This window comes from Scyliorhinus canicula, chromosome 5 (genome assembly GCF_902713615.1).
Source record: "Scyliorhinus canicula chromosome 5, sScyCan1.1, whole genome shotgun sequence".
NCBI lineage: Eukaryota > Metazoa > Chordata > Chondrichthyes > Carcharhiniformes > Scyliorhinidae > Scyliorhinus > Scyliorhinus canicula.
The window spans coordinates 228,533,189-228,553,467 of record NC_052150.1 but is presented as its reverse complement, the minus strand read 5'-3'; the positions used below and the strand labels follow the sequence as shown (position 1 = coordinate 228,553,467).

The window sequence follows — 20,279 nt, the reverse complement described above, 5'->3', positions numbered from 1 at the left end:
TCGCTGGCTGGGCCCACCTCTGGTTTTCCCCGAGGGGGCAGTTAAGAGTCAACCAGATTGCGGTGGGTCTGGAGTCACATGTAGACCAGACCAGGTAAGGACGGCAGATTTCCTTCCCGAAAGGACATTGGTGAACCAGATGGGTTTTTGCGACAATTGGCAATAGTTTCATACGTCATGATTATTATTGAATTCAGATTGCAGTATCTGCTGTGGCGGGTTCGAACCCAGGCCCCCTATATGGGTAGGGTTGGTGCAGACCCAATGGGCTGAATGGCATTGTAGGGATTCTATGAACGATGGTTGCACTGTCAAAAATGCCAAAATCCAGATTAGATGCTAAAACAAGGCCCACCTGCCCCCTCAGGTGGACATAAAATATTCTATGGGGACTATTTTGGACAGCAGGGGGTTCTCCTCAGTGTCCAAGTTAATATAGAATCACAGCATCTCTACTGTGCAGAAGGAGGCCATTCGGCCCATAAGGTCTGCACAAACCCTTCGAACGAGAACTCTACCCATGTCCCCCTTCCACCCAACTCTATCCCTGTAACCCATAAACTAACCTGCATATCCCTGGACTAAGGGGCAATGTAACACGCCCAACCCACCTAACCTGCACATCCCTGGACTAAGGGGCAATGTAACACACCCAACCCACCTAACCTGCACATCCCTGGACTAAGGAGCAATGTAACACGCCCAAACCACCTAACCTGCACATCCCTGGACTAAGGGGCAATGTAACACGTCCAACCCACCTAACCTGCACATCCCTGGACTAAGGGGCAATGTAATACGCCCAACCCACCTAACCTGCACATCCCTGGACTAAGGGGCAATGTAACACACCCAACCCACCTAACCTGCACATCCCTGGACTAAGGGGCAATGTAACACGCCCAACCCACCTAACCTGCACATCCCTGGATTAAGGGGCAATGTAACACGCCCAACCCACCTAACCTGCACATCCGTAGACTAAGGGGCAATGTAACACGCCCAACCCACCTAACCTGCACATCCGTGGACTAAGAGGCAATGTAACACACCCAACCCACCTAACCTGCACATCTTTGGACAGTGGGAGGAAACTGGAGCATCCGGAGGAAACCCAGCAGACATGGGGAGAAAGTGAAAACTCCACACAGTCACCCGTGGCAGGAATTGAACCCAGGTCCCTGGAGCTGTTTAGCTGTTCAAGCCTGTTCTAGCAGTTAATTAGATCATGGCTGACCAGTATCCTAACTCCATCTACCTCTCTTCATTCTGTTACCCTTCATAATCCTACCTAACAAAAATCTTACCAGTCTCGCGTTTTGAAATTTTCAGTCGACCTCCAGGATCCACTGTTTTTTGGGGAGAGCTTCATTGTTTGGAGCCTTGGTGAGACCTCATCTGCAGTACTGTGTACATTTGTTAGTCAGTGGAACTCTCGTTCCCAGAGTGTGCTGTAGGCTGGGTCATTGCATATTTTTAAGGCCGTTTGCAATAGATTCTTGATGAGCAAGGGAGTCAACGGGTTATGGGAGGTAGACAGGAAAGTAGAGCGAGGCCACAATCAGATGAGCCATTTGACAAAATGACACTGCAGGCAGGAAGGGCTGAATGGCCTACTCCTGCTCTTAATGACTGGTTCTAACTTTAAGCCCATTCCCCTCGCCCCCACCTTTGCTCTGGCTTTCCCAGCAGGAGACTGGGTCTGTTCAGGTCTAGAGTCTAGCAAGAAGCCAGAACCTCAATTTGTCAGCAGCTCAAGCCAATGCTGAAGCTGATATAACTACAGCTCTGAGCACAGTTACACACACAGTACATAATGGGCGGGATTCTCCGCTCCCGGGACTAAGTGCCCACGCCGTCGTGTTTCACAACGGCGTGAACAGGTCCCAGGCATGACCTATTCTGGCCCCCACAAGGGGCCAGCACGCGCTGAAGTGGTTCACGGCACTCCAGCGTCCCTACACGGCGCCAAATGGGCGCCGCGCCAACCCGCACATGCGCAGTTGGGGCAGCTCAATCCTGTGCATGCGCAGTTGGGCCGCGCCATCCTGCGTATGCGCGGGGAACTTCTTACGCACGCCGGCCCCTCACCAACATGGCGCCGGTGTTCTGGGGCCGGCCGCGGAAGGAGGAAGGCCGGGGGGGGGGATTGGTGGGCCCCGGTCGCGGGCCACACCCCATCGGTGGCCCCCCCCAGGTGAAGGAGCTCCCCTCCTTCCCCCCCCCCCCCCCCCCCGCACGCCGCCCCGCACAGCGTTCCCGCATAGTTCCCGCCGGCAGCGACCAGGGGTGGACGGCGCCGGCGGGAACCTGTCGTGTCGGAGCAGCCGCTCGGCCCATCCGGGCCGGAGAATCACCACTCGCCGTTTGCGGAGATTCTCCGAGCCTCCCGGCACGATACTCGCGGCACTGGTTTCGGGAGGGTGGGAGAATCGCATGCGGGTGTTGGGGCGGCGTGGCGTGACTCGCACGGCGCCCCGGTGATTCTCCCACCCGGTGTGGGAGGGGTGAATACCGCCCAATGGGTTTCACAGAGATATCAGCGCTCCGAGACAGGGCCTCTGCTGAACTCAACTTCATTGCAATCTGAACACGTGAGGCATGAGAAAGCGGCAAGTTCATAATTGATTCAGTTCCAATAGATTAGCAGCAACCTCCTGGATGTGGCCTTGGAAGCTCTAATGCTTCCCCATACCTGGCTGAGATCAGCCTGAAGGCCAGATACATCAGCCCTTTACCTTTCTGTGTTCGTGGTCAATCATCACATTGTGTGGTTTGACGTCCCTGTGCATGATCCCCATACTGTGACAGTAATCCAGAGCCTGGCCAGAGAAAAGAAACAGCAAAATGTCAGCTCAACCATTATGAAAAACACCTTCACAACTGGGGGTGCAGGAGAGGTTGAGGCAGTGGTCAAAAGGGGAAACCTTCGCTGAGAACAGGTCAATGGGCGGGAGGTAAGTAGAACAAATTAGTAAGTTCAGTTATTAAGAGTGAGCTAGGAAGAGAACCTTTGGCTCATTTACATTCAAAGCAGTCAGTAGGTTGTTAATGTAGAAATTACAGTTCTGGGTTTAGCTCACTGGGCTAAATCGCTGGCTTTGAAAGCAGACCAAGCAGCACGGTTCGATTCCCGTACCAGCCTCCCCGGACAGGCGCCGGAATGTGGCGACTAGGGGCTTTTCACAGTAACTTCATTGAAGCCTACTCGTGACAATAAGCGATTTTCATTTTCAGTTCAGGGACAAAACCCACTCATTATTATATTGTTTCCTTACAGGAAAGTAATTTTTGTTTTACATGTTTTCAGCAACACCTTAGGAGTGCTAAACAAGGGATAGCTGTATTCAGTTCAAGGTCATCAAACGGAACAGCTCTACAGTAAAGAGGCTCCTCACCTTTAGAATCTCATACATGTAGAATCGAATGTCGTAATCTGATAACGTCTGGTATAATTGCTGTAGAATTGAGAAAAGGACACACGTTATCTCCACAGGTCTTCCCTCCCCACACACCAACACCCCAAGGGCTGGCACAACTTTGCCAAAACTAACGACCATTTTGCAGGTGATGCCTGGTTGACGATGTAACCTCTCAGTGAACTGGGGTAGCAACCCCGCCCTATCTCACTGGCACTTAATTCTCAAACCTTTGGCAGTGGCCTGGTCCTTCTATGCTAAAAAAAATTACACTTAGCTCCCCCCCTCCCTGCATCACCCTCACAGTCAAAATGTTACAGATAACTTGGCTTGTTAAAAGACATCAGGAAAACAGGTCAGTGGAATTGTAGACAGATGCCAGATGTAATTTAATGCTGTAGACTGTGGAGTGTTACATTAAGAGGAGTGAAAACATAGTATAAGTTCATTAGAAAGAAGGAAACAGTGGCGCAGTAGTTAGCACTGCTGCCTCACGGCGCCGAGGTCCTGGGTTTGATCCCGGCTCTGGGTTACTGTCCGTGTGGAGTTTGCACATTCTCTCCATGTTTGCGTGGGTTTCACCCCCACAACCCAAAGATGTGAGGGTAGGTGGATTGGCCAAGCTAAATTGCCCCTTAATTGGAAAAATTAATTGGGTACTTCGAAATTTATATCAAAAAAGAAATTCAGGAAAGATTGTACAAAAAAAACAAGGGACAGCTCGGTCCAAAGACTTTGCAAGCCTGAGAAGAGGCCACAGCTTTTAAACTCAGGAAACCGAGCGAGAGGCAGCATGGTGGCACAGTGGTTAGCATTGCTGCCTCACGGCGCCGAGGTCACAGGTTCGTTCCCGGCTCTGGGTCACTGTCCGTGTGGAGTTTGCACATTCTCCCTGTGTTGGCGTGGGTTTCGCCCCCACAACCCAAAGATGTGCAGGCTAGGTGGTTTGGCCACGCTAAATTGCCCCTTAATTGGAAAAAATGAATTGGGTACTCTAAATTAATTTTTTTTAAATGAAAAAAAAACGAGCGAGAGGGGTTGGATATGCAGATGGTTTTATTTTTCCTCAAGAGTGTTCTTGACCGGCGGAATAAAATTCTGGAGATACTAGTGAGGACGAATATCATTGGAAAATGAGATGTGGAGTATAAATGCACAGTTGTAGTGTCCATGCTGTCCAAAAGGGAGGCTCTGGAGAAAGTGCAAAATGGATTTACAAGAATAATACCAAAAGTGAGAAATTATACTCATCAGGAATGATTGAACAGACTGGGGTGCTGGTCCCGCGGGAAGAGAAGACTGAGGGGGTGACCTGATCGAGATCGTTACGAATCTGAATGGAGTTGAATAGGATAGACACGGAAAATAAGTTTCGACCTGCGGGTGAAATCAGAATTATGGGCCACCAATACACGATCGTCATAGGTTAATCCAAGCAGGGATTCAGGAGAAACTTGTGCTTTTAGCCTGAGGGAAGTAGCATCGATACATTTCAGACGAAGATGAAGAACATGAGGAAGAAAAGATATGTGGATGGGGTGAGAGGATGGAGGGGTGAGGTTTGGGTGAAACGTAACTCTAGTGTGGACCAGTTCACCAAACAGCTAGTTTCTGTAAGTACTGGATATTGTGTATAACCGGAGATCGCAGTGTACTAGTCAACCTCTGAAGCCTCGAAAAACCCGTTCTGAAAAACAGGGATCGACTTCTGAGAGTATAAGACGTGAAAGAAAAACATAAAACTGGTTATTCAAATGAAAATTAATTTGACACAATGAATTAATGTTACAAGGAAACCTTTAACCACAATCAAAACATTTTAAAACCATCAAATGACTGCCCTTGGCATTTGATGCAAAGAGTTCATCAAATTCATTCGGAGTTTCTTTGGCGATGACATCATCGATAGGATCCCACTCTGGATCAGATGTGACACTTTCAGCTTCAGGGACATTCCCTACGTGACAAATCCTCTCCAACCCACTGATTGGATAGTCAGCATTTTTTGAACAATCTGATGACAGTTTGAGCATTAATAGCATCTCACAATTCGATGACGAATCCCAACCGAAACATCAAGCCAGAACAGCGCACATACTTCCACTCTTTGTGAAGGTTTCCTGCCCCCTCACACCCATTCACCTGTTCTCTTCAGTGCGAACATGATCCTTGAATGGCTTGTTGTCACGTCCAAAGGTTGAAATAACTTGGTATAATTGCAACTTGCGTGTTGCTTCTTTGCAGGTGCCTCTTGATCTCATTGGTTGTAGGAGATCTAAACATGTCCTCAGTAATAAGCTGCATCCGGAATAACAGTGTCTTTCAAACTTTTTTTCCAGGGACCTATTTTTACCAACCGGCCAACCTTCGGGACCAACCCGGCCAACCTTCGCGTCCCACGCCGGCCGACCTTTGTGACCCCCGCCAGCCGACCTTCACGGCCTACGCCAGCTGACCTGCCCGACCCACCATTTTCTCTCACCTTGTTTGCTGCTGTAAAAAATGGAGGAAATGGTTTTGGGTCCCTTTGGCCCTCGTACACGCTCCTCCAATGGAACCTGTTGGATGAAGGTGAAGCCTTCCGGTGTCGGAAAGTATGGAGTCTCCATCTGTCCAAAATTCTGCATTTTTTTCCTGTAAAATTATATCAAATAAAACCCCCCCAAACTTGTAAAAAAAATGAATGAAAATAAATAAATAAATAAATAAATAAACACACACCCCCCCCCCCCGAACTTGTAATACAAAAAGCTACGACCGTTTAAAAAAAAGCCGCCGCACTGCACATGCGTGCCAAATCAGAGCGCCACAACGGTCGGCTCTGCAACCCTCCCAACACCCACCCGCGACCCCACGTTTAACAATGCCTGCTTTATAATAAGAACATAAGATCGAGGAGCAGGAGTAGGCCATCTGACCCTTCGAGCCTGCTCCGTCATTCAATGAGATCATGGCTGATCTTTTCGTGCACTCAGTTCCACTTTCCCGCCCGAATCCAATAACCCTTTATTCTTCAAAAAACTATCTTTATCTCGAAAACATTTAATGAAGGAGCCTCGACAGCACAGTGGTGCAGTGGTAGCACTGCAGTCACACGGCACAGAGGTCCCAGGTTCGATCCTGCTCTGGGTCACTGTCCGTGTGGAGTTTGCACATTTTCCCCGTGTTTGCGTGGGTTTCACCCCAACAACCCAAAGATGTGCAAAGTAGGTGGATTGAACAGGCTAAATTGCCCCTTAATTGGAAAAAATGAATTGGGTACTCTAAAATAAATAAAAAATGAAGGAGCCTCAACTGCTTCACTCCATCATTGCATAGATTCACAACCCTTTGGGTAAAGAAGTTCCTCCTAAGCTCAGTCCTAAATCTACTTCCCCTTATTTTGAGGCTAGGCCCCCTATTCCCTTCATAATTTTATATGTTTCTATAAGATCCCCCCTCATCCTTCTAAATTCCAACGAGTACAGTCCCAGTCTACTCAACCTCTCCTCGTAATCCAACCCCCTCAACTCTGGGATTAATCAAGTGTCCTTTATGAGGATGTTATATATTCTTCACATTATTGGTTAACAACTTCACCCAATCTTCATCCATCCAACCATTGTCATGGACATGCATACAAGCCCCTGCAGCGGTCGTGATTTCCAGCATGGTTTTACTTTGAAATTAGTACAGGCTTTAATTTTGTTCCATTGACCCTGTAGGCGAGCACCACTCTTTTCTAGTTTTCTTACTCGTGATTTTTGCTCAAACCGTTTTTGAACCTTTCGACTCCGCAGTTCAGTTGCGGGTTGTTTCAAAATCCATGAATGTTTCCTCCATGTTGCCCATGTGGCGAAATGAGTTCTTTTTTTTTTGCCGCTTTCTGACGATGAATTGCCGGAAACTGGTCATTTTGGTTATCTCGGAACGATCTTGACATTTTCATTCCATAAAGCAGCTTCCCCCACTCGCTGCTGCTCTGAAACCTTTGCTGGACTTGGTTTCATTTGTCTCACTTAAGGACACACAGACACACATTGCATTTCTGACGACATGGTCACCGTTTCCCAAGTTCAGGTCAGTGGCTGGTCCCTGTTCTCATGGCGCATTTGGTCTTGGGCATCTTCTTCAGATCACATTCCTTTCTTCCATTCTCTCACCAGTTTTCCCGCGAGCACAAAATTCCCTCGCTGCAGTGGAGTTAGCTGAGGAGCTAGCTAATGTTGTGACTTTTAGCTCGAAACCAGTTTCATACTTCACTTTTTGCTGGAGGCCCATTTCTGTTTGTAGCTCACGATCTGCTCCTTGTGGTCTTGTCTTCAACTCCATGCACCTTCTTCACAACATGGCCAATATTGCTTGCTTGGTCTCTGGCACCAACTGGTTGTCTGTGGTGAAAACTTGGAGCTGACTCCTAATTAATTTCATAGCAGGAAAGAGGTGACGATTTACGTTTAGGACCAAAAATGATTTTTGGTACCAAAAAAGTAGGGTTGTCTCATATGTCAGGTCAACTTGTACACCGTGATCTACGGTTTATCACAGAAGGTAGATCTGGGATTTCAGAGATCTCATGGCACTTTTCCCTTCAAATGGTCAGAGAGAAATTTCTGACAGGAATCACCTGCATTTGCTGTGGGACCCATGTTTTGCCTCTTCCAGAATGTGGGAGAAGAGGAGGTAGGGAAACAAGAGACAGCCATCTAGAAGGATAAGGGCAGCAGGTGTATGGGAACACCCATCACCTCAAAGTCACGTACCATTCCAATGTGAAACTATACAGCTTCTTCTTCATTGCTCGTTCAAGGTACTGGAACTTCCTCCCGAACAGCAATGTGGCCGTACGTGCACCTCACGGACTGCAGCTGCTCAAGAATCATGTTCTCATGTGTCGGCTATCTTTGTCCTTCCAGGTGACAGAGGTCACGGGTTTGGAAGGTGTTGCTGAAGGATACTTGGCATGTTTATGTGGCGCATCTTGTAGACGGTACAAACAGCTGCTACTGCGCGTTGCTGGTGGAAGAGTGAACTTGTGATGAATGTAGACATTTCAGATGTATTGTATTATAAGCATTTGGTGAAGTAAGGGTTAAAAGCCTGGGTTAGAGTGTGTTTGACTGCTGCAGTCATGTTTTAAAAGAAATCCTAGTTTGAAAGGCAAGTATATTTTGGGAGCCTGGGGTGCAATTAAAGCATTGTAATAGGCCTGGCTATGGAATGCTGTTTTGATTAAGGCAGGGGTGGGCAAACTATGGCCCGTGGGCCGCATGCGGCCCGCCAAAGGTCTTTATGTGGCCCACCAAGTCATTAAAAAATTAATTTTTTTTAAAAAACAAATTAAAAAAATTTTTTTTTTTAAGGTTAATTGGGGGGCTGTTGGGTGACTTACTGGTATAGGGTGGATACGTTGACTTGAGTAGGGTGATCATTGCTCGGCGCAACATCGAGGGCCGAAGGGCCTGTTCTGTGCTGTACTGTTCTATGTTCTATATGAGGCGCCCAGAATCATAACCGGGTGAAGTAATTATTTTACTTAATATACTATGCGGCCCTTTAAAATTGTGAATTTCTGAATGTGGCCCTTGCACGGAAAAGTTTGCCCACCCCTGGATTAAGGGGATTCCCTGTGGCGTTCAATAGATTTCAGATTGGGGAGGGGGGAATGATATCGTTGCTGGGTATGGCCTAGGCATCAGGAATTTTGTAGGAAAAGCAGGTCAGTTCCGTTCTGGATGAAGCGGTGAACACAAGTCAAGTTTTGCCCTCTGTAGTTCCAGGCTGAATGAAGCTATGTGCACAACTGAGGCAGTTCTGCTCTCACTGTAGGCTTGTTAAAAGATATTAAAGAGTATTTATGCAGCGCAGACTTGTTGGAGAACAAGGGGAGTTGAAACAAAGAGCTTTTGAAGACATACAGTCAGAGTTTCTGCATAGGTCTGACAGGAAGCAGATCTTTTCTGTAAAGCAGTGTCAAGAGATCTCTCTTTCTCAAAGGACATCTCTGTAAAGTGAATATTCCTGAGCGTCAGTGCTATTTAAGGTGGATTCAGAGTGGATATATATTTTTCCTTTGTTGTTTAAGTGGGAATAAAGATAGCAGTTAAGCGTATTCTATTCACTGTATTGAGTAGTGTTGTTTATGGGGTAATTGGAAGCTATTTTCTGGTGTGACGTTAAAGAGTTAAATATTGTTGGTAATAACATTTGTTTTAATATATCATATCCCTATTTCTTCGTGAAATTACTCCTGGAGCGAGGTATCCTTTCCTCACAGTCTTACAAAAAATTGAAGTAAAATATTGGGGTTTCAGTGCAATATCCCAGCCACTGTTGGGGCCTGGTCTGAGATGGTAATAAATGTTGAAAGCATTGGATGGAATGAATGCCGTTCAGCAGAGGGATTAAGGAGCAGTGAATGACACATCACAGTGAGGTGGAGACCACTGCATCCTTTAAGAGAAGAGTAGGAAACATTCAAAGCAGATAGAGTTACGGTGCAAGAGCGCTGTAGTGAACTGTATTGCTGAAACAAGTTGGTTGAGACATGTGCTCCACAGTTCTAGCTGCATCCACAGCTTTGCTGATCACTGTACACCTCGTGCCATTACTACCCCAAAATAAACCACGGCTTGACTTACCTTGAAATCGGTGTTGTTAACATGTTCAAACACCAGTGCAGGTGTCCGAGACTGAGAAAGGCCGATTCCAAGACATGGAAAGAAAAGAAAGGTGCTTTTAGCCCTGTGTGCCATTAAATAAGATCTGTTCAGAAAGAAGTAACAAAACGCGATCTGCATTTCCATATATGATAGAATCTTATTGAAGGCAAAGCAGGATTGAAGGCCCAATGGCCTACTCCTGCTTCTGAGTCTTAAGTTCATTGGTATTCAGTCGAATGAGATGTGATCTTTTTGAAACATATCAGATTCTGAGGGGCTCGACTGGGTAAATACTAAGTGTTGCAACTAAATTCATCAATAAACTGAGAATCACCCAATTATTACAGTGCAGGAGGCGGCCATTTGGTCCATCGTGTCTGCACCAGCTCTCCAAACGAGCATCATGACTCAATACCGTTCCCCTGCCTTTTCCCCGTACTGCTGCACATCACATTTGCTTCTTTTGCAAATCATTTTAAATTAGGGCGGCATGGTAACACAATGGTTAGCACTGTTGCTTCACAGCGCCAGGGTCCCAGGTTCGATTCCCGGCTTGGTTCACTGTCTGTGCGGAGTCTGCATGGGTTTCCTCCGGGTGCTCCGATTTCCTCCACAAGTCCCGAAAGACGTGCTTGTTAGGTGAATTGGACATTCTGAATTCTCCCTCTGTGTACCCGAACAGGCGCCGGAATGTGGCGACTAGGGGCTTTTCACAGTAACTACATTGCAGTGTTAATGTAAGAATATTTGTGACACTAATAAAGATTACTATTATCTGTGCCCTCTCATTCTTGATCCTTTAAGAAGCAGAGCAGTTTCTCTCTCTGTTCTGTCCAGCCCCCTCATGATTTTGAACATCTCGATCAAATCTCCTCTTAGCCTTTTTCTCTGTAAGGAGAACAGTCTCAACCTCTCTGATCCATCCTCATCACTTAAGTTTCTCATAATCTCTGGAACTATTCTTGTAAACCTCTTCTGCTCTCCCTCCAATGCATTCCCATAGTGTGGCGCCCAGAACTGTACACAATATCCCAGCGGGGGTCTAACTAGTGCCTTGTATTAGTTCAGTATAACCTCCTGGCTCTTGTAGTCTGTGCCCCTATTAATAAAGCCCAGAATACTATTTGCTTCATTAACTGCTCTCTCCACCTGTCCTGCCACCTTCAATAATCTCTGCACAGATACACCCAGCTGCCTCTGCTCCTGCACCCTTTAAGAATTTTACCCTTTGTTTTATATGACGAATGAAACTTTATGATTTGGAGGCAATAAAATAAACCATATGAAGGGTTTCAATCAAATACATCAGTTTCCTGACTCTCTGTTCTCGAGTCGAACAGAATTAGTAAATCGCAACGAGCGATCTTAATGATTTGGGGAATGAAGTCACGTATGTAAACTATGTTAGGTACAGCACAACACTAACTGCATAACAGATAATTGCTACGAAAGGTAACCAGTGAGGTAATGGATAGAGGGAACAGTACTCCAGGAACACAGGGAGGCACACAAGCCAAAATGTTCTGTTTTCCTTGCTTCTTATGTTTGCTTTCAACAAATGTCCACATTATCCCCACAACAGCTAACTGCTTCTCCCCGGCTGCTTCACAATTCATAATCTTTATTAGGGTCACAAGTAGGCTTACATTAACGCTGCAACAAAATTCAGTACCTCACCAGATCACATCCACTCTCTGAAGCACCCTCAGTGAATGATGACAACTCCGCCAACAATTAAACAGTTAAATTAATTGCCCCTTTGCCATCAATTGCTTTATCAGGACCATTCCACTGGGGAATTCCAGATTCCACTCTTCCTGTCCAAAGGCAGGTCTGACCCATAATGCCACAATCTCCACCACGGGTAGGGCAAGACGACAGGTCCTAAAATCTACCCCTGTCGGAATAGGGATTGAACCCCGTGCCATTGGCACCAATATGATCAACAACATTCAATCCCAATTTTAGGAAAGGATATACTTGTATTGAAGGCTGTACAGCAAAGATTCACTAAATTGGTCCATGCAGGGCAGCACGGTGGCACAGTGGTTAGCATTGCTGCCTACGGCACTGAGGACCCGGGTTCGAATCCCGGCCCTGGGTCACTGTCCGTGTGGAGTTTGCACATTCTCCCCGTGTCTGCGTGGGTTTCACCCCCACAACCCAAAGATGTACAGGGTAGGTAGATTGGCCACTCTAAATTGCCCCTTAATTGGAAAAAATAATTGGGTACTCTAAAGTTTTAAAAAAAATTGGTCCCTGCCACAAAGGGCATCTATGATGAGAGACGAGAGGAGGAGTAAATTGGGTTTATATTCTCTGAAGTTTAGAAGAATGAAAGGCAATCGCATTGAAACCTACGAACTCATGAAGGGGCGCCATGGAGAGATTGTTCCCATGGTCGGGAATCTAGAACACGGTTGGGGGGGGGGGGGGGGGAATCTCAGGGTAAGAGGTTGATGATTTAGGACTGAGACGAGGAGAAATTACTTCACTCGAAGGGTTGTGAATCTTTAGAATTCTCTATCCCAGAAGATTGTGGACGTTTGGAATTCTCGACCCCAGAGGGTTGTGGAAGCTCCATTGTTGAATAATTGAAGGCCGGGCTCGACAGATTTTTGGTCTCTCAGCAAATTCAGGGATATGGGGATCGGCGGGAAAATGGAGTTGAAGCCCAAGATTAGCCATAATCTTCCAGGATTCTATAGATTGCGGAACAGTTCCTGCAGATTGGAGGGTGGCTAATGTAACTCCATTATTTAAAAAGGGAGATGGAGAGAAAGCAGGGAATTATAGACCAGTGAGTCTGACATCAGTAGTAGGGAAAATTCTAGAATCCAGTATCAAGGATTTTATAGCAGAGCACTTATAAAACAGTGGCAAGATCGGACAGAGTCAGCATGGATTTATGAAGGGGAAATCATGCTTGACAAATCTACAGGAATACTTTGAGGATGTAACTCGTCCCCTTGATGAAGGGGAGCCAGTGGATGTGGTGTAATTTGGACTTTCAGAAGACTTTTGACAAAGTCACGCATAAAATTGCAGTAAAACATCGCTATTCCTGTACTCATATCCTCTCACTATTGAGGCTAACATACCATTTACCTTCTCTGTCTGCTGTACCTGCGTGCTGACTTTCAGTGACTGATGCACAAGGACACAAAGGTCTCCCCTGAGTATCCACCTTCTCAATTTACACCTATTCAAATAATAATCTTCCTATTTTTGCTACCGAAGCAGATAACCTCACATACTGCAGATAACACATTATACTGCATCTACCATGCATATGCCCACTCACTCAGCCCATCCACATCCCACTGAAGCATCTGTGCACTCTCCTCACAGCTCATCTAACTTCCACCTTATCTGCAAATTTGGAGATAATACATTTAGATCCCTCGTCCAAATCATTCATCTATAATGGGAACAGTTGGGGTCCTAGCACAGATCCCTGCGGTACCCCACTACTTACTGCCTGCCAATTGGAAAAAGACCCATTTATTCCAACTCTTTGCTTCCTGTCTGCTAACCTGCTTTTTATCCATCTCAAAACGCTCCCTGCAATCTCATGCACTTTAATTTTACATAGGACAACACGGTAACACAGTGGTTAGCACAGGTGCTTCCCAGCTCCAGGGTCCCAGGTTCGATTCCCGGCTTGGGTCACTGTCTGTGCGGAGTCTGCACGTTCTCTCCGTGTCTGCGTGGGTTTCCTCCGGGTGCTCCGGTTTCCTCCCACAGTCCAAAGATGTGCAGGTTAGGTAGATTGGCCATGATAAATTGCCCTTAGTGTCCACAAAGGTGGGGTTACTGGGTTGCGGGGATAGGGGAGAAGTGTGGGCTTCTGTAGGGTGCTCTTTCCAAGGGCCGGTGCAGACTTGATGGGCCGAATGGCCTCCTTCTGCAGTGTAAATTGTATGATAGTAATCTGCTATGCGAGACCTTGTCGAAAGCCTTCTGAAATTATTGATAAATCACATCCACCGGTACTCCCTGGTCAACTCTACTGGTTACATCTTAAAAGAATTCCAGCGATTTGTCAAGCATGATTTCCCATTCGTAAATCCATGCTGACTTTGTCTGATTATTTATTTATTTATATTTATCTTTCCAATTAAGGAGCAATTTAGCATGGCCAATCCACCTACCCTGCACATCTTTGGGCTGTATGGGTGAGACCCACGCAGACACGGGAAGAATGTGCAAACGCCACACGGACAGTGACCCAGTGCCGGGATTGAACCCGGGTCCTCAGCACCATGAGGCAGCAGCGCTAACCACTGCGTCCTCATGCCGCCGCCCCTCGTTTGGAATCAAATACATTTTTTAAAAACTCTTTCTTCACAGTAAAACAATGAATAACTCGTGGAATTGCCTACAAGCAGATGGTGCAGGCAACAAATAGTGCAGATATTTAAACAGCTGTGGGAAATGGTCTTCCTACATCAAAATCTTTCCTGAAAGATCTTCTGCTGCACAGATGACGCAGTTTCTCCCCATCGGATCTCAAATAATTGACATATTCACGATCCGTGGCCAATATCAGCCCTGACTGAACACACAGGCTAACGTGAGCACCCTCTCTGAAACGGAAACATATTCCTGATCGCTGGGCTCTTCCCCACTGGCTCAGATATAGAAAAGCACGCAGGCCATTTTACTAGTTGCAATGTGATGGATAAAGGTGGTAACCCTGCCTCCTGACCCTATTATAAATCTGGAGGCTGTGGGTAAAGTCCTTGACAATATTCGGTACTCACCACTGGGTCCTTTACTATGTCTAACAGGATAATAATATTGGGACCTCCACGCAGGTTCTCTAAAATCTTTATTTCTCGCTTTATTTTCTTCTTTTTTACTGGCTGTGGAAACAAAAACTAGATAAATGTTGACACAAACAAACAGTGCTTAACTAGAATATTGTTGAAAAGAGAGACATGTCGCTGAAGTTTCCCAACTTGCACTCATCAGGACAAACACAAGAATGGCAAATTTCAAACAATCACAACTATCCATACTACAATGTGGCGATGCAGGCGTTGGAATGGGGTGAGCACAGTAAGAAGTCTTACAACACCAGGTTAAAGTCCAACTAGCTTTTGGAGCACTGCTCCTTCCTCAGGTGAATGAAGAGGTATGTTCCAGAAACATATATATAGACAAATTCAAAGGTGCCAGACAATGCTTAGAATGCGAGCTTTTGCAGGTAATCAAGTCTTTACAGATCCAGAGACAGGGGTAACCCCAGGTTAAAGAGGTGTGAATTGTCTCAAGCCTAGGATTTCGCAAGCCCAGGCCAGATGGTGGGGGATGAATGTAATGCGACATGAATCCCAGGTCCCGGTTGAGGCCGCACTCGTGTGCGGAACTTGGTTATAAGTTTCTGCTCAGTGATTCTGCGTTGTCGCGCATCCTGAAGGCCGCCTTGGAGAACGCTTACCCGGAGATCAGAGGCTGAATGTGCCCTTGACTGCTGAAGTGCTCCCCGACTGGAAGGGAACATTCCTGCCTGGAGATTGTCGCGCAATGTCCATTCATTCGTTGTTGCAGCGTCTGCATGGTCTCGACCGGGACCTGGGATTCATGTCACATTACATTCATCCCCCACCATCTGGCCTGGGCTTGCAAAATCCTACCAACTGTCCTGGCTTGAGACAATTCACACCTCTTTAACCTGGGGTTACCCCTATCTCTGGATCTGTAAAGACTTGATTACCTGCAAATGCTCGCATTCTAAGCATTGTCTGGCATCTTTGAATTTGTCTATATATATGTTTCTGGAACATACCTCTTCATTCACCCGAGGAAGGAGCAGTGCTCCGAAAGCTAGTGTTTGAAACAAACCTGTTGGACTTTAACCTGGTGTTGTAAGACTTCTTACTGTCCATACAAGAGATTGGTTGGCAAGTCGATTCCAATTTGCTGAGGTGCTGCCATGGAGAAAGAAACAAGGAATTATAGAATCCCCAAGCTCCCAGGTAATTCAAAAGAAAGCTGCAAGGCTTGAACATATTCCTTTTGTTTGCAGAGAACTGCTCCCCGAGTATGAATGTATGTCACTTCTAATAATAATTGAGTCACATTACAAGCTGGACTGATCATCTTAAATTGGTTGCGGCAAAAATGATAGCCTGTTGTCTATTGGTGAGTTTGCACGATACACAGTGAGCAATGCTCTGATAAGGTTAGTGTAAGTGTCCTTCCTGTTTATTTCCTTTGTTTCCACTTCTTTTACTTTATTATTTTTGGTCCATGACCCATAATCGGTATATGTCTTTAAACTGAAGAATGTTTGCCAGGACAGTGTGTTCCTAGGTTTTGTTTTTTGGGGAAGAAAAACCAGACTCGTCGGCGAAGAGTGAATCTCAGGAACCGATTTTGGAGCAAGTTGGTAACCGGTGGGTTGGACAGGGTCAGTGTTCTGCCTGACAACAATCAGTGATTGGTTCCTGCGTGATGCTGAGAGAATTGAGCAAAAGGCAAAAAAAATTGAGCAGGGGCCTCACGGTAGCATGGTGGTTAGCATCAATGCTTCACAGCTCCAGGGTCCCAGGTTCAATTCCCGGCTGGGTCACTGTCTGTGTGGAGTCTGCACGTCCTCCCAGTGTGTGCGTGGGTTTCCTCCGGGTGCTCCGGTTTCCTCCCACAGTCCAAAGATGTGCGGGTTAGGTGGATTGGCCATGCTAAATTGCCCGTAGTGTAAGGTTAATGGGGGGATTGTTGGGTTACGGGTATACGGGTTACGTGGGTTTAAGTAGGGTGATCATTGCTCGGCACAACATTGAGGGCCGAAGGGCCTGTTCTGTGCTGTACTGTTCTATGTTCTATGTTCTAAGTCTCAAGACTCTCGAAGGGAGAGAAGCTGTGTTTCTCCCCCGTTCTGTTGACGGTTGCCTGCTGTCTCCATAAGTCGTCATTGAAGATCAGTACAAGCTGAAAGAAAAGAGGGAGAGCACCCAACTGAAGGCCGAACAAAGCGAAAATGCTGGAAAATCTCAGCAGGTCTGGCAGCATCTGTAGGGAGAGGAAACAGCTAACGTTTCGAGTCCAGATGGCCCTTTGTCAAAGCTGAAGGCCTAACCTGAAAAAATAAATTAACTGGAAGATATCCAGCTGAATCAAAGATTCTTTATCCTTTTATTCGATTAGATTAGTATTTTCTTTACCTTTCAACCACCCTTTCCCCTCTGTGTTTGTCTGTGTGTGTATAGACACTTGCTAGAAGTGACATACTTTCATACACAGGGACCTGTTCTCTGCAAACAAAAGGAACATGTTCAAGCACTGCACATTTTCTGAATTAGCTGGGATTATATGGCGATTCCCATCCCTGGAATGAAACACAGCCTGCTGCTGCCCGTACAGTAAGGGCCGCACTACTGGTTGGTCACAGTCCATCAGCACAGCCATGACTGGCTGACCAATCGGTGGCGTGCCAAACAAATCCAATACAGACTCATCATCCAATTACCCCATTCTGATCAACAGCAACACCAAGATATGGAAGTCACTGAGTGCACAAAGCAAGAGAGAAAATAAAACCATACGACAGAAGAAACACATAGCTAAGTAATCTCGTGTTCTTAGACAATCAGCACGCACCTTCAATATTTTGACAACTACTTTCTCATTATTTGTGATGTTGATGGCTTCAAAGACTTCACTGTATTTTCCACGGCCTAATTTCCGAACTAATTGATAATCGTCCTGATTGCTGTGTGAAAAAGCAAAGCAGCGTCAGAGCGAATGCAGTCAATCGTAGGTCACAAATCTTCAGCTCTTGAGATTCATTATTTCTCCGTGGTTTAGTCCAGCGTTTTTAAAACTTTTTTCCGGCGATCCATTTTTACCAACCGGCCAATCTTTGCGTCCCACGCCGGCCGACCTGCGCGGCCCACGCCGGCCGACCTGCGCGGCCCACGCCGGCCGACCTGCGCGACCCACGCCGGCCGACCTGCGCGACCCACGCCGGCCGACCTGCGCGACCCACGCCGGCCGACCTGCGCGACCCACGCCGGCCGACCTGCGCGACCCACGCCGACCGACCTGCGCGACCCACGCCGACTGACCTGCGCGACCCACTCCGGCCGACCTGCGCGACCCACGCCGACCGACCTGCGGGACCCACGCCGGCCGACCTGCGCGACCCACGCCGACTGACCTGCGCGACCCGCGCCGACTGACCTGCGCGACCCGCGGCGGCCGACGCGACCCACGCCGGCCGACCTGCGCGACCCACGCCGGCCGACCTGCGCGACCCACGCCGGCCGACCTGCGTGACCCACGCTGGCCGACCTTGGCGACCCACGCCGGCCTACCTTGGCGACCCACACCGGCCGACCTGCGCGACCCACACCGGCCGACCTTGACGACCCACACTGGCCGACCTTGGCGACCCACGCCGGCCGACCTGCGTGACCCACGCTGGCCGACCTTGGCGACCCACGCCGGCCTACCTTGGCGACCCACACCGGCCGACCTGCGCGACCCACACCGGCCGACCTTGACGACCCACACTGGCCGACCTTGGCGACCCACGCCGGCCGACCTGCGCGACCCACGCCAGCCGACCTCGACGACCCACACTGGCCGACCTTGGCGACCCACGCCGGCCGACCTGCGCGACCCACACCGGCCGACCTTGACGACCCACCAATTTCTCTTACCTTGTTTGTCGCTGACAGAAATGGAGGAAATGGTTTTCGGTCTCTTTGTCCCCTTGGTCTCTTTGGCCTCCCGAACTTGTAAAATAAAAGGCTGCGACCGTATAAAAAAAATGCGCATGCGTGCCCGATCATCAATGCATCAATGCACATGCGCATAGTTGGGCACATGCGCACTTATAATCGGGCACACATTTGCAGTGCGGCCGTATTTTTTTTATATGTTCATGGCCATTTTGAAGGCCGCAGCAGCCGGCATCGTTGAAAGCCGGCTGCTGCGGCTGTTGCGCCCGGATTTGCGCGATCAGGAGCGCCGCGACAGACGGCTCCGCAACCCTCCCGACACCTGCCCGCGACCCGCCCGGAGGTCTCGCCCCCGAGTTTGACAATGCCTGGTTTAGTCATACACGGCAGGTAAGAGATCCCTGAAGTTGGCAATTAATGCCATTTCTTGTGGTATATAATTTCCCACTTGATAACAAATGGACAAGGATTACTGGATGTTGATTCTTCATCTGCATATTTTCTCGAGTCACAGACCCCTTACTTCCGCATCACTACCCACCACCTTTCTGAAGTTCAGGCTGGGAAAGGCCGGTGGGGATTATGGGCCAGTGGGCCAGGCTAGTGGGAGGGGGAAATCGGGCGACTCAAGGTGGGGCAGGGCAGACAAGAGGGGTCGATGGCGAGACTGGTCAAAGGGAGAGGGTTCGACTAAGGTTTTGGCGAGGTGGGGGGGTGGATGAGCCTGTCAAGCAGAAGTGGGGGTAGGGTCATCTGACGTGTTTTGGGGGTGGGGGGGTGATGGAGAGACTGACCAAGAGGAGGACAATGGCAGGGTTGGCTGAAGGGAGGGGCACTGTCCGAGGTTGGTGGTCAGACAGCCTGCCAAGGATGGGGAGAAGCCAGGGAACAGAGGTCGGGTGGGGTCATCACGGGGCAGCTAATGGGCCAATAAAGGGTTGATGGTGGGGGTAGGGGCGGGCATACCGGAGACAGGTGGGGGGTGGGGCGCACACAAAGAGAAGGAAGCAGAGACAGGTAACAGAATAGAGGAGGAGACAGAGTTCTTCTTACCCCCATTCAACAACATGTGATTCGTAGTCCCAGTACTCGCGAGGTCTCTGTGTGTTCACATCTGCATACACTCTGGCCCTGCTTGGGACCGGCCCAGACATGTTGCTTTGTTCAGAGGTGAAATGGTCACCTGTGCGTTACCTGCAATACAACGTAAACAGTGAATTTGTACATTGACTCAGACCAGTTTCCCTACGAGACTGAATCATACTTTCTACCTACAGAGCAACTTTCCAATTTGGTTACCATGATGTGGAGATGCCGGCGTTGGACTGGGGTGAGCACAGTAAGAAGTCAGGTTAAAGTGCAACCTGTTGGACTTTAACCTGGTGTTGTAAGACTTCTTACAATTTGGTTAGGCAGTGGAGAAAGCACAGACTGAGGACAGAGCGCAGTGTAGCCTGGTGTTCAGTATTCAATATAACCACAAAGTCACTGTGTCAATCAATATAAAAATAATTACAGAGATCACG

General features: G+C 47.9%; 1 protein-coding gene across 1 annotated transcript in view; it reads right to left on the bottom strand.

Annotated features, from left to right (window-relative positions):
* Positions 1-19,947, bottom strand: part of zgc:86598 (STKc_CK2_alpha domain-containing protein) — a 70,156-nt gene extending 50,209 nt beyond the window's left edge. Inside the window, exons 1-6 of the mRNA XM_038798704.1 lie at positions 19,807-19,947; positions 17,669-17,780; positions 14,827-14,928; positions 10,040-10,090; positions 3,399-3,458; positions 2,739-2,822 (exon numbers count right to left, since the gene is read on the bottom strand). Coding sequence (XP_038654632.1) covers positions 2,739-2,822; positions 3,399-3,458; positions 10,040-10,090; positions 14,827-14,928; positions 17,669-17,780; positions 19,807-19,907 — 510 coding nt within the window. The 5' untranslated portion in view covers positions 19,908-19,947. The remainder of the gene's footprint in view (positions 1-2,738; positions 2,823-3,398; positions 3,459-10,039; positions 10,091-14,826; positions 14,929-17,668; positions 17,781-19,806) is intronic.
* Between the last annotated feature and the right edge of the window lie 332 nt (positions 19,948-20,279).